This window comes from Peromyscus eremicus, chromosome X (assembly GCF_949786415.1).
Source record: "Peromyscus eremicus chromosome X, PerEre_H2_v1, whole genome shotgun sequence".
Taxonomy (NCBI): Eukaryota; Metazoa; Chordata; class Mammalia; order Rodentia; family Cricetidae; genus Peromyscus; species Peromyscus eremicus.
The window spans coordinates 110,634,414-110,647,844 of record NC_081439.1 but is presented as its reverse complement, the minus strand read 5'-3'; the positions used below and the strand labels follow the sequence as shown (position 1 = coordinate 110,647,844).

General features: G+C 45.6%; 1 protein-coding gene across 5 annotated transcripts; it reads left to right on the top strand.

Annotated features, from left to right (window-relative positions):
- Positions 1-299: 299 nt before the first annotated feature.
- On the top strand, positions 300-12,857 carry Igsf1 (immunoglobulin superfamily member 1). 5 transcript variants are annotated; one of them, XM_059251050.1, is made up of 19 exons: positions 300-357; positions 477-503; positions 871-1,152; positions 1,447-1,734; positions 3,579-3,863; positions 4,098-4,391; positions 4,850-5,131; positions 5,448-5,568; positions 7,476-7,546; positions 7,641-7,673; positions 8,073-8,363; positions 8,592-8,870; positions 9,453-9,740; positions 10,491-10,778; positions 10,958-11,245; positions 11,383-11,670; positions 11,800-12,078; positions 12,451-12,574; positions 12,722-12,857. In XM_059251050.1, exons 1-19 carry the CDS (start codon positions 318-320, stop codon positions 12,855-12,857), a joined length of 3,984 nt encoding a protein of 1,327 aa, XP_059107033.1. In that variant the 5' UTR covers positions 300-317. The 5 variants fall into 5 exon arrangements, with proteins under 5 accessions (XP_059107033.1, XP_059107032.1, XP_059107034.1 ...); XM_059251049.1 differs by having other exon boundaries at positions 7,476-7,550; positions 7,618-7,673; XM_059251048.1 differs by having other exon boundaries at positions 318-357; positions 4,877-5,131.
- The last annotated feature ends 574 nt before the right edge of the window (positions 12,858-13,431 follow it).

Here is a 13,431-nt window from a genome sequence, read left to right as displayed (position 1 = left end):
ATTTCAACTAAAATAATGTCTTGGATCCCAGGAAAAGATCTTGAGAGGAGAGATGGGCAAGTGCAGAAAAGGGTCAAGGCAAGGAAAGCAACAAGTGGCCTTATTAACAAGCTAGGTTCCTGTGAACCAGTGGAATGCAAGGTTGTCGAGAGTAATGCAGTGATCTCACCTCAACTTGAAAGAGCAGAACTAGTCCTTGAGCAAGAAAATTTCTTCTTTTAGATTTTACTATCTTTTAAGAAGCAAGCCTTCAAGACTCGGAGTACACATCCTGCACCAGAGGCCCCACAGCCCTGGACAGGCCAGAGCAGGGGGCCATGATGCTTCGGACCTTCACTCTCTTGCTTGGTTGCATTTGTAAGTACAAGGAAGGAGTGAGAAGCAAGTGATCCTATTAAGAGAAGTTCTTGTGAGCAGGCTCCTGGGGGAGGTGGAAGAGATTGCTGAGTCTCTCCTTTACCATTTTCTCTTTCCAGGGCTCAGTCTGGGTATGACCTCAATGGGTAAGTGCCTTCCTGCCTGAGATTATAAGGAACTAGCCTGTCTGCATGGCCTTGAGATACCCAAGCAAGATTGGTCTGCTTGGAAATCAGAGCTCCTTCCATCATGACTTCCTTTCCCAAGAACTGTGAAGCATTGCTTTTTCTCTCATTAGAAGGCAGCTCATTCCCCTGTTCATTTGGGTTCCTTGAACAAATGCCCTAGCATCTCTGTCCCAAACCCTTATATGAGCAGACACTCCCACCCCCCACAGCAAGGCAAAAGTCAGCATTTGGGCGGGTTAGAGACAATTTTCAGGCATTCTGTGAGGCACTTTGCGGGAGGGAGAGGACTGACTGCTGGTATCTTTGTGATTTTGGGGAATAACAGCAGTGGAGTCTCAACCAGAGCTTTGGATAGAATCCAACTACCCCCAGGCCCCTTGGGAGAACATCACACTTTGGTGCAGAAGCCCCTCTCGGGTATCCAGCAAGTTCCTGCTGCTGAAGGATAACACACAGATGACCTGGATCCGTCCTCCTTACAAGACCTTCCAAGTTTCATTCTTTATAGGTGCCCTTACTGAGTCCAATGCAGGTCTTTATCGGTGCTGCTACTGGAAGGAGAAAGGCTGGTCGAAACCCAGTAGAATTCTAGAGTTAGAAGCACCAGGTGAGATGACAAAGCTAGATACTTAAGAATCCTTTCCCACTCTTGGGACTCAAAATCACCACTGCAGAGAAGAGTTTGTTGAATTACTTCTAATGCATGCATGTATGTGCTCCACACGTGGCATCTGAGTGCCTGCTTTGTATCAGACAATGCATGTAGAGGATGCAGCTGTGGAAGGCTGGGGCAAAGAAGAGTGGTTCTGGGAAGGCTCATCTAAAGCCAAAGGCTCCTGTCCTCAAGTCAAAGCAGCACTCTCCTTGTTCTAACTCAAATCAGTTCATTCTTTCTTTACAGGCCAACTTCCTAAGCCCATCTTCTGGATCCAGGCAGAGACCCCCCCTCTTCCTGGATGCAATGTTAACATCCTCTGCCATGGATGGCTTCAGGATTTGGTATTTATGCTGTTTAAAGAGGGATACACAGAGCCCGTAGATTACCAAGTCCCAACTGGGACAATGGCCATATTCTCCATTGACAACTTGGCACCTGAGAATGAAGGGGTTTACATCTGCCGCACTCATATCCAGATGCTCCCCACTCTGTGGTCAGAGCCCAGCAATCCCCTGAAGCTGGTGGTGGCAGGTGGGTGTGGCTATGGTTGCTGGCATCTGACAATTGTTATCCCAGGGATCATGGCTGGTTGAGCAAAAATTTTTGATATTACTTGCCTCAGCCAGTTTCTAGGCCCTACAAGATTGGTGAGGCAGTCATTTGACATGTTCCTGAGCTCCAAATTAGAATCACACATGCTTTAAAGCAGATAACCCTTTGGTCTGTTTGTGAGCCTAGCCATCTATTCAGTAGCTTCATCTTATCACAGGTTTATTGTTCTTTACTTGTAGATTATTGTTCATTCACTCATTCATCCAATATTTATTGAGCACCTAATATGTGCCAGGCATTGCCAGTGCAGTCTTAAAATTGATTCCTTAGAAGTTGAAGTGTATTTGTGATGATTATATTTAAGGGTGTGAAGTAGAATGAATCATTATTCTCACTGATGAAAAATAAACAAATGACAAAGAAAGTAATAGTTTATATTTTAGAAATGGCTTGAAAGATTACTTTGTCCCATATCAATAGAGCCAGTAAAGGCAGCACCAAGCTCCAAACACAGAAGGAAACTCCTCCGAAGGTCCAAATACTAGTCACACACTCCAGCTTCAACTCCTCTATCCCATGCCCTGGATGATTCCAGATGGAATTGTCTACATTTATGTAATTTCCACAGCAAACAACCTAGATCCAGGGAAATTGTGATGCTACAGAAAGTACCCGGATTCCTAGTTCCACCTCTGACACTGCTTCCCTGTGTGATGTTGAGCACGTCATGTCACTTCTCTGTGCTTCTGTTTTCTCCATTCTAACCCAGGATAACAGTATCTATCTATTGTATAATGCCACTCTCTGCTTCAGTTTCATGATCTGCAAAATCGGTATAAGAGTAATGCCTACCTCACAGGGTTGTTGTGAGGATTTACCTACATAACATGTACAGTGCCTGGCATATAAGTTCTCAATAAATGGTAGATAATAATTTTATTAATATAGCTTTTTCTTGAGGATCAAAGTACAAAAGACTGTTTAACCGGTGTATATGGATACTTGTTGTACACATACCCTTCCAACGTAGATCCCACTAACACGTATTTCTGTAATTAGTGTTCACCAGTATTTCCCACTTGTCTGTTAGTGTTATGCTGGCAGGGATTTAATATTCTTTACACTCAGTACCCTTAGACTGGCATGATTCACGACACATCCAAAAAGCTTCCATGAGTATGTGATGGGGCTGATCTTATCATAGTGGATGAATTGGTGTGCCTGGGATTTGAGTGGGGGATAAGATGGAGTTGTGTAGAGCTGAAGTTTATTAGTACAACCACCTTAGTAAAACAACCCATGGAAATGAGGGTGGGCCCTATTACCAGATCTCATTGGCTTACTGTGTTATTGCCCCAAATCTCCCTCCCTATTGGCCTCCTCCAGCCTTATGTTTTGAGGTTGGAAGTAGAGTTTAAGGTAAGATTAATGTGTTCAGATGTTCTCATCAATATTTCAGCGAAAGTTTTGCTCAACAAGATGAAATCAAAGTCATTTTTATAGGTGTGGATTTTCTAGCTGTGGGAAGAACTATACTTGTCATTTCAGAGACCCAAAGATACAGGGCATTATGAGTGTAGACAGTCCCCTGAGGCAAGCACCTATACCTGGTTGAGCTCACAGTAGAGCTAATAAAGTCAGATGAGAGGGAAAGACTATAAGTGAACTTACCCTTGACTACATACGCAAGGAGGCATAAATCAAAGGAAATAGGAGGGAAGGCTACATTCCACTTACCACTTTTGTCTGAAGAAACTAGGAGACTAAAAGTAGACTAGGGAAGAATTGGCCAAACTGTAACTTAAGGGTCTCTTCCCTTCTAGGTCTCTACCCCAAACCAACTCTGACAGCCCATCCTGGGCCCATCCTGGCACCTGGAGAAAGCCTGAGTCTCAGGTGCCAAGGGCCAATATATGGAATGACGTTTGCTTTAATGAGGTTGGAAGACTTGAAGAAATCTTTTTACCACAAGAAGCCAATAAAAAATGAGGCATATTTCTACTTCCGGGCTCTGAAGATCCAGGATACAGGGCACTATCTCTGTTTTTACTATGATGGGTCATACAGAGGCTCACTGTTTAGTGATATCCTGAAAGTCTGGGTGACTGGTAAGACAGGGGTGTGCTATGGAACAGGTCATAAATCCTCATCTGATTCCCTCTCCCTCCTTGCACCTAGTCACTTGGCCATGGTTAACAGTGGGTGGAAGGAGCAGACTTTGTTCAGCTTAGTGGGGGATTTGCAAAGTGCAAATGGGAAGACAGAGAAGGAAAATAGCCCTAAGTATTGGAAGGAGGGGAAAGTTCTACCATTGGCTATTTGTGTTTTGGGTCTCGTCCTAGACACTTTCCCCAAGACCTGGCTACTTGTTCAGCCCAGTCCTGTGGTTCAAATGGGTCAAAACGTAAGCCTGAGATGTCAAGGACTGATGGATGGAGTGGGGCTTGCACTCTATAAGAAGGGAGAAGAGAGACCCCTTCAGTTTCTGGATGCCACCAGCAACACTGGCAACAAATCATTCTTCCTCAAGAATGTGACCTACAAGGATGCTGGCATTTATAGCTGTCAGTATTTTCTTACCTGGAAGACGTCCATTAAGATGGAAACATACAACACTGTGGAGCTGATGGTTGTAGGCAAGTGATCCCAACTGGCTTTAATGTTATTGTCACCTGTTTGCTTTTATCATTGTTGCTGTGCTCTAAGGGGGTCCTAGTGGCTCTTGCGCTTTCTTAAAGCTACAAGCTAAAAAGAAAACATTAGGAGGGTGGTGTAGGACTTTCTACATCCTTCAGGGACCTTCTCTCAGGATTCACCTTAAGCCCAGACCCACTGTGACTCATGAAAAAAATTATTTTCCTTCAAGCCAGCGAGATCTTACAGGTATGAGGTCTTCCTGATTGAAAGTAGGAACCAGTATTGTTTAGAGAACCAAGGAGAGGGGGGAAGAACTCTAAACACACAGGCTTGAAGTCAATTATCAAATGTAAGTGAAAAGAAAGAGAAGCCCAAATGGGGAGCTCAAAAACATTTGGCAGGGGAGAGGGTGCTTAGCTCAATGTCACTCTAACTGTGGTCTCTGGATTGGTTTCAGATAAGCCCCCCAAACCCTCCCTTTCAGCTTGGCCCAGTTCCGTGTTCAAAGTAGGAAAGACCATCACCTTTCAGTGCCGAGTATCTCATCCAGTACTTGAATTTTCTTTGGAATGGGAAGAAAGAACAACATTCCAAAAATTCTCAGTAGATGGAGGAGACTTCATCATCACTGACATTGAAGGACAAGGCACAGGGACCTACAGTTGCAGCTATTATATTGAGGCACACACTAACATCTGGTCACATCGCAGTGAGCCTCTGAAGTTGGTGGGGCCAGAAGGTGAGAGGATAACTTCTCATAGGAATATCCTTCCATATCCTGGGATCCTAAAGTAGTGCCCAGAAATATACAGGACGGGGAGGGTGGGCTTGGAAGTCAGGACCCATGTGTCTAGGCCATACTTCCCTTGGTGTTCTACAATAATTCAAAGCAGTGAGCAAGATATTCTGAAGACTCCATGAAAAGAAAGAGCACATCTATCCCAAGCTTTTAAAGAGGAGCTTTCCAAGTAACCAGCTCCTCTCCCCCACCATGAATTTATCTGTCTGACCTTATCCCCAGCAAGACTTTCGCTTCTGGTCTTCTCTGGTCACAGGCTTCCTCACCTGGAATTCCATTCCGAATGAAGCTTTCAGGATGTCCTTATCTGTCCAGATTGTTTCCTTGCTGCTGCTAGTGCTGTGGATACGGTGGAAATGTCGGAGACTGAGATTCAGGTAACTGTTTTCTCTCTGCCTGTTGTTTCCCAAGGAGCTGATTGTGTGCTCGCCTAGTCTCCAGAATGGGCTACTCCACAGAGGCAGTAAGCCACAGGGATGCACTCTTAGATTTCTCTCCAGCCTCAAGGCTTTACAGGTCAAGGCATTCTCATTCCATTTGTTTCTCTTTCACCTCGCAGAGGGGTCATTTCCCAAGCTGGAAAGTGGAGTCAAGTGTAGTTTTCAGAGGCTACAGAAATAATCAGAACCATGTTCCCTGACCTCTATACCTCCTACAATGTCCCAAATCTCCCCTTAAACAACTCTGTCCACAAGACATCATAGATGTCTTCCCCATAGATATTGTGTGAACATGCTCTCTTGTAAGGATCTATGCTCTTCTGTCTTCCAGGTTATCTAATTCCCATCTCATCTTTTCACTTTACCCTCCTTCCACACACACTTTCAAGAGCTACAGCAAATATTTTGGCCCATTCAAGGTTCCTTAGAAACCAGTTTTTCTGGTACTCTGGACTCCTATTATCTGTGCAGATCATCCTTAGAATATAGTTTTAACATGAATAGGCATTTGATAAGACAAGATATAGAGCCTGAGAATCTGACTCTTTCCTCTAGCCTGAAAATTGCCCCAAAGATCCTCCTGCTATTTGATTCTCCAGTGTCCTTTGGACCATTGATTTCTCTCCTTAATCCCCATGGTTTTCTAAGGATATTCCAGTTGACAATGTAAAGAGAAATGGCAGATCTTAACCAGGCAGGCCTTCCCCCAAATGTTGTGCCTACTTCCCTCCACCCTCTGCTTCTGGGTGTCCCCTTCTGCCACCTTTGTGTGTCTGGGAAATTTAATACACAATGGATGATCACTATGACTATGTGTGTCTATGTTTCTGCTGAGTGCCAGGGCAACAAGTTGAGAGCCACCTATGGTTTCTGGAAAACAAAACAAAACAAAACAACAAAAAGACAAAAATAAAATAAAAAAAAACACCCTTGGAGTTTTCAAACAGTTTCAGTGAGATCAAATTTTACTGTTCTATAGATTCTACCCTAAATTCCAAATGCTTTAGGCTAACCTCCTAGTAGGATTAAAAAAGATATAACTTCATGTGTCTCACCCTCCTCCAAGACCATTGCAGCAAAGAAAAATATCAGAATCCAGATTTCATAGAGAGCAGCTTGAAAAGTTGTTTTTCTGACGAGGAAAAGGCTGAGAATGGCCACTGTTTCCTAAGAAAAAACTGCCAGTTGAACTTTGGCTTTATACCTCCTAATTGTACAGCAAGCAGAGCCCAACAACAGTGCTCCACATTTGTGGTCACAATCTAGGGAGGGGGAGAGAGATACCACTCTCTGACAGGCTTAGCTCGGCACTGACAGGCAGTCTTCTGGTAATTCATCAAGGCTGCCTAGGCAACCCTTCCATAACAAAGGCAGGTGAGGCAGGTCAGTCTGAAGACCAGTCCTGCCATAGGAACAACTGCTTCCAAACTTAAACTTGATGACTGAGAAACACTCAAGGTTGCTCTTTCCACCCCCCACACCCAACCACCCAGAGCTGTTGAGCTCCAGGGGTTCTGAGAACTGGAGATACAAAAGCATTTCCCCATCCGACATCTCATTTGCAACCTAATCAGGGGCCATGGGAAACAGATAAAAAAATATATATACTGTGGGAGGGGCAGGGATGAGGAGCATGCAGGTCCTGAAAGTGCAAGGGGTTTGTAGGTGGTTAGGGCCTCAAAAACAAAAGTCATCGGTGTCAGAAAAGATCAGATCCCATTATCCTGGCCATACCCAGTCCCTATTGGGTAGTGAGTAAGCCAATGACATAAATTGCCGCCCCCTTCTCTCCGCCCTCCCCTTAATCCCAGCAACTCCTCTCATCTCTTTTCTGGTCTCGCTAGAGAAGCCTGGTTGTTGGGAACAGCTCAAGGGGTCGCCATGCTCTTCATACTCATGGCCGTTCTTTGCTGTGGTGAGTACAAAGCGTTGGGCCAGGAGCCTGGCAGCAGGCTTGAGGGTGGTCTTGGTGAGGAGGGGGCAGAGGCTGACAATGGTTTCTTTTGCAGGACTGTGCAGTGGGGCACTGGCAGAAGAGATTGGTGAGTTTTTTCCTGCTCCAGACTGGGACATTCCTCTCTGGAGATCCGAAATAACTACAGAGTGTCAGTGTCAGTGCCCAGGGAGTGACTGGTTGGGAGGGAAGGACAGCCAGGAAGGGGCACTTGTTAAAGCTACTGGCAAAATTAAGCCTCCAAATCTATCCTTCTGCCTGTAAAAAATTCCCTCAGGCTCCTGTATGTTTGTGAGGCTCAGCTGAGACATCAGCTTCCCCTTTCCCCAGCCAGCACCTGAAGAAAGACGCAAGATAGCAAAGAAAAGATTTTGACTGAAAGGGGCATAGGGGGGTGGGGTGAGGAGCTGGGTAGGGGCTTCAACAGAAAGGAAAAGGGGGAAGGAGAATGCCAGGAGGAAGGCTTCATTAACTCTGCTGTTTCTAGAAATAATCATGCCAACTCCTAAGCCTGAACTGTGGGCAGAGACGAACTTCCCTCTGGCCCCGTGGAAGAACTTAACCCTCTGGTGCAGAAGCCCTTCTAGCTCAACTAAGGAGTTTGTGTTACTGAAGGACGGGACCGGGTGGATTGCAACTCGCCCGGCCTCGGAGCAGGTCCGGGCTGCCTTCCCCCTTGGCGCCCTGACCCACAGCCACACCGGGAGTTACCATTGCCATTCATGGGAGGAGATGGCTGTGTCGGAGCCTAGTGAAGCACTTGAACTAGTAGGAACAGGTAAGCGAAGACAGAGGATCCTCCGGAGTGATCCCCAGTGCTCCTGGGACCTCTGTGCGGCTAGGAGGAGAGGATGGGGGAGGGGTGAGGAAAAGTGTGAAAGGGACCGATTTGGAAACTCAGGGCTCCTCAGAATGCATTTCGTTTGTTTGTAAAGTAACTCTGAGCGTCCCATCTTGGGCACTTGCAAACTTTTGACTCCCTTGTCATTCCATTTTGGTTTTCTAGACATCCTTCCCAAACCTGTCATTTCGGCTTCCCTCCCAATCCGGGGCCAGGAACTGCAGATCCGATGCAAAGGATGGCTGGAGGGTTTGGGCTTTGCTCTGTATAAGAAGGGAGAGCAGGAACCTGTCCAGCAACTTGGTGCCGTTGGTAGAGAAGCCTTCTTTACAATTCAAAGAATGGGAGATAAAGAGGAGGGCAATTACAGCTGCCGTACACACACCGAAATGCAGCCCTTCAAGTGGTCTGAACCCAGTGAGCCCCTGGAGCTGGTCATAAAAGGTAGAGCTGAAGAGAGTATGTGAGGGAGGAGCGGCAGAAAGTGCCCGTTGGACACTCCTATCACCCCCACAAATTTTGCTGCTGGTACTAGGAGCCTGTGTCCAATCTTAGAGCCAGGCAGGCGTGGCGCTGGGAGTGCCAGGGCCTCTGGCTGCACGATATTAATAGACATAATTGTTATTAATAGCTTGGGTTTGTGGAGGGTGATTTAATTTTTCTGATTATTTTCCCATTGATTGCCTCATTTAACTATAGAGGAAATCCTGAAGAGAGGTGAAGTGGGTACTATTTCCTTCTCTTATCCACATGGGCAAACTCAGGCTCAGAGAACTAACTAATAGAGTTCCAGGCAAGTTTACCCCTTCAACAGCCTCCCTTGCCTGTTCTAGTGACAGCGAGGATTTGGATTCGTCTAGAAGCAAGGAGAGACTGGATGAGGGATACCTGTAAAACCAAACAAAAACATTAATACAACTATTTATGAAAATGCATATAGAGAACAGCTTCCCCAAACCAACATTTCCTGTATTTGTTTCCTGTTTTCTTGATTTGGTTTTGTAATGTTTTGTTTTTCTCTTCTAGAAGTGTACCCGAAGCCTTTCTTCAAGACGTGGGCCAGTCCTGTGGTCACTCCTGGTGCCCGAGTGACTTTCACTTGCTCCACTTCCCATGAGCACATGAGCTTCATTCTTTACAAGGATGACAATGAAATTGCATCGAGTGACCCAGCCTGGGGAACTCCAGGGTCTAGTGCAGCTCACTTTATGGTCATTTCAGTGGCCGTTGGTGATGGGGGAAACTATAGTTGTCGTTATTATGACTTTTCCATCTGGTCTGAGCCCAGCGACCCTGTGGAGCTCATTGTGACAGGTTAGGGAGAGGGGAAGTCTTGGTGGAGATAGTATTGACCCTAGGAGAGTGATTGGAGGGGCTGCCAGTGGGGCGGGGGAAAATGTGTTCTGTAAAGGACAGGAACATTCTTGGGGTAGTGCTCAGCACATGATGAACTGTCCAAGGAGGACAGCTGTTCATGTTATCATCACAAGAAGAGAAGACAAAGAAGTGGGGGGGGGCAGAAATTCACCTCTGAAAAAAAAAATAGTGAGGTAGATAGGGGTGGCCAATTCAAGAACCAAGCTCAAGTTGCCTGCTTTCTAAAATAGTCCTTTGAAGCTTGGCCTTGAGCTTTGAGTTCAAGGTCTGCTTTTGCCTGAACTGAGCTGTCAGGGATTGGTGGGCTGGATGGCCCTCAGAGAATCGGAGAAAACCTTGAAACGTCAGGTGCATGTTAGACAGCCATTACAAATGATCGTTTCAAAGGGTGTTTAACGTCATAGGAAAGTGTTTATAATATAAACATATCAGATTCTCCAACTCTGAGTACAGTGGGTCTCAATTACATAAATAGTCTCAGCTCCAAGGACATAGTCATGTATTAAAACACAAGTGGGAAAATAGTTATATTTGAGCTGGTAAAATTATGTTTTCTTCATTAGTTTTTTATTACATTTTCTAATTTTCTACAATAAACATATATCATCTCCCATAACAACATTATAAAGGCTACTTGCAAAATGTGGGGAGCAGTCTTTTCTTATATTATAATCTTTTTCCTTTTAGAATACTACCCGAAACCCACTCTCCTGGCACAGCCAGGCCCAGTGGTGCTTCCTGGGAAGAATGTGACACTACGCTGCCAAGGAACTTTTCAGGGCATGAGGTTTGCCCTCTTACAGGAGGGTACTCATGCTCCCTTACAGTTCCAGAGCGCTTCGGGGACCTCAGTTGACTTCCTCCTTCACACTGTTGGAGCAGAGGACTCTGGAAACTACAGCTGTATCTACTATGAGACAACCATGTCGAACAGAGGCTCATACCGTAGTGTGCCCCTTATGATCTGGGTGACTGGTAAGGACAGACAAAAAAAGGGCTTGGGATAGGATCAGTTGGAGTATGGACTAAGGGGGTTGATCTCTTCTAGGAGGGCAGGCCAAACTATGGAGGGGATTCAAGGAAAATCAATTATCGTAGTGTGGGAGTAACAAGGTTGCATACTTACACCTTATTCATCATTATTCTCTTTCTAGACACATTCCCCAGACCATGGTTGTCTGCTGAGCCTAGTTCTGTGGTCACTATGGGACAGAATGTTACTCTCTGGTGCCAAGGACCAGTTCATGGAGTTGGGTACATTTTGCACAAAGAAGGAGAAGCCACTTCAATGCAGCTTTGGGGGTCTACCAGCAACGAAGGAGCATTCCCTATTACCAATATATCTGGTGCTAGCATAGGTCGTTATAGCTGCTGTTACCACCCTGACTGGATCAGCCCTATCAAGATACAGCCTAGCAACACTCTGGAACTCATAGTCACGGGTAAGGGGATGAGACTGTGAAGTGGGCATTGTAGTGTAGAAAGGATCAGATTGACTGGCTCATGAGAGACTAGGGGAGGTCAGGGAGGAATAGACTCTAAAATGGCTTCTCTCTGATGAGCAGTTCATTTCTTGCAGGTTTACTTCCTAAGCCCAGCCTGCTAGTTCAACCTGGTCCCATGGTAGCCCCTGGAGAAAACATGACTCTTCAATGTCAAGGGGAACTGCCAGATTCAACATTTGTCCTTTTGAAGGAGGGGACTCAAGAGCCTTTAGAGCAACAGAAGCCAAGTGGGTACAGAGCTGACTTCTGGATGCCAGTGGTGAGGGATCAGGATTCCGGTGTCTACAGCTGTGTTTATTATCTGGATTCTGCTCCCCTTGCGGCTTCAAATCACAGCAACCCTCTAGAGATCTGGGTGACCGGTAAGGTTCTGAAACCCAGGAAACATTTAGATTTTGTAGTTTTAGGCCTTCTAATGGCAAAGAATAACACAAGAGATGGCTGGGTTCAGGGCCACTTTGTTTAACTCTGTGCTCTTGTTTTGGTTGCAGACAAGCCCCCTAAACCTTCTCTGTCAGCCTGGCCCAGCACTGTCTTCAAACTAGGGAAGGACATCACCCTTCAGTGCCGAGGACCCCTACCAGGAGTTGAATTTGTGCTGGAACATGATGGAGAAGAAGCACCCCAACAGTTCTCAGAGGATGGAGACTTTGTCATCAACAATGTGGAAGGGAAAGGCATTGGAAACTACAGCTGCAGCTACCGTCTGCAGGCCTACCCTGACATCTGGTCAGAGTCCAGTGATGCCCTGGAGCTAGTTGGAGCAGCAGGTGAGTGGATAATCCCTCCATGAAAGTTCCTGTCATGATGTTCCTGAGATTTCCAGGACAACCCACACAAAGATAGGTCAAGTTAGGAGACAGGAAGTTGGAACCCTCAAGTATATCATACCGTTTGTAAAGATAATGCGAAGGTAGGACTTCAGGTGCACTCAGAGATACGAAATAGATTCATCTAAGGCCTTCCTGCCTGCCCGTCAGAAAGGAGGTCTGAGTGTCTCAGCATATGCACCTCGACTGAATTTCTTCGACAGCTCAGTAGATGGCTTGCATAGTGACTCTGAGGAGGTAAGAGAGGACAACATAATATTAAAAGAAACATTGCTATGCTAAGTTCTGATTCCATTTATTTATATACCACAGGGCCTGTTGCTCAAGAGTGCACTGTAGGTAACATTGTCCGAAGTACCCTGATTGTGGTGGTTGTGGTAGCCTTGGGGATAGTGCTAGCCGTAGAGTGGAAGAAGTGGCCTCGCCTTCGGACTAGGTAAATACTCAGCTCAGCTCAATTCCAGAAATGGAGTGCTGCTGGAAAGTCCATGATCCCATTACTTTTCTGGCATCTGAGCTCCACCCTACAATATGTTTTCAGGACCAGCCCCCCATTAGTTTTCTATCTTTTTTCATTATACAGGGGCTCTGAGACAGATGGAAGAGACCAGACCATAGTCCTTGAAGAGTGTAACCAAGAAGGAGAACCAGAAACCACCACCAATTCTCCTTCATCTGCCTCTCAGAGAATCTCAGCGGAACTGACAGTCCCAATATAGTTATCTCCTCCTTTAGAAGAGATTTTCTCTCCTATCTTTTACCTGCAGAGACCTGAAAAACCAACTTGCTTACCCTAGAATTCAGCAGCATTTACTGCTTTTTGAGTCTAGCCACCTGAGTTGGGTCAAGAGGATTCTTGGAGTGGCAAGCTCTACTAGGTCAAACTGTTTCCCTTACCCCTATAACTCCTCACCGTACTGATTTACTGGTGCATGAAATTCTATTAAAACGTATTCTTCTGAATAAAGAGAGTATTCACTATTTAACTGCAAAAAAACATGGTAGTGGTCTTCTTTTGGTCGGTTTCCCACTTACAACTCAGCAGAAATGATAAGAGGACATGAGAAAGGAGTTCAAGGGTTTGATGGTGGAGGAGGGAGGGAGGGCTCCCAAATAGAGCTTTGCAACTTAGTTTTAGATGTGTGCGCTGAACACGGTGTTCTGCTGCCCTCCATCCTGTCCCTGCATGACAATGTTCTGTTCAAGTCAAACATGAGAAGAACAAACACTGAAGTTACACTAATTTTTTCCCACTATGTTGTTTTTAGATTCATAGGCTTTCAAACAGCAGGT

Coding starts and splice junctions, on each gene's coding strand:
- Igsf1 (XM_059251049.1), top strand. CDS start 318: ATGATGCTTCGGACCTTCACTCTCTTGCTTGGTTGCATTT. Junction 10,779..10,957: donor CCTTATGATCTGGGTGACTG/GTAAGGACAGAC, acceptor TTCTCTTTCTAG/ACACATTCCCCAGACCATGG. Junction 12,079..12,450: donor GGAGCTAGTTGGAGCAGCAG/GTGAGTGGATAA, acceptor TATATACCACAG/GGCCTGTTGCTCAAGAGTGC.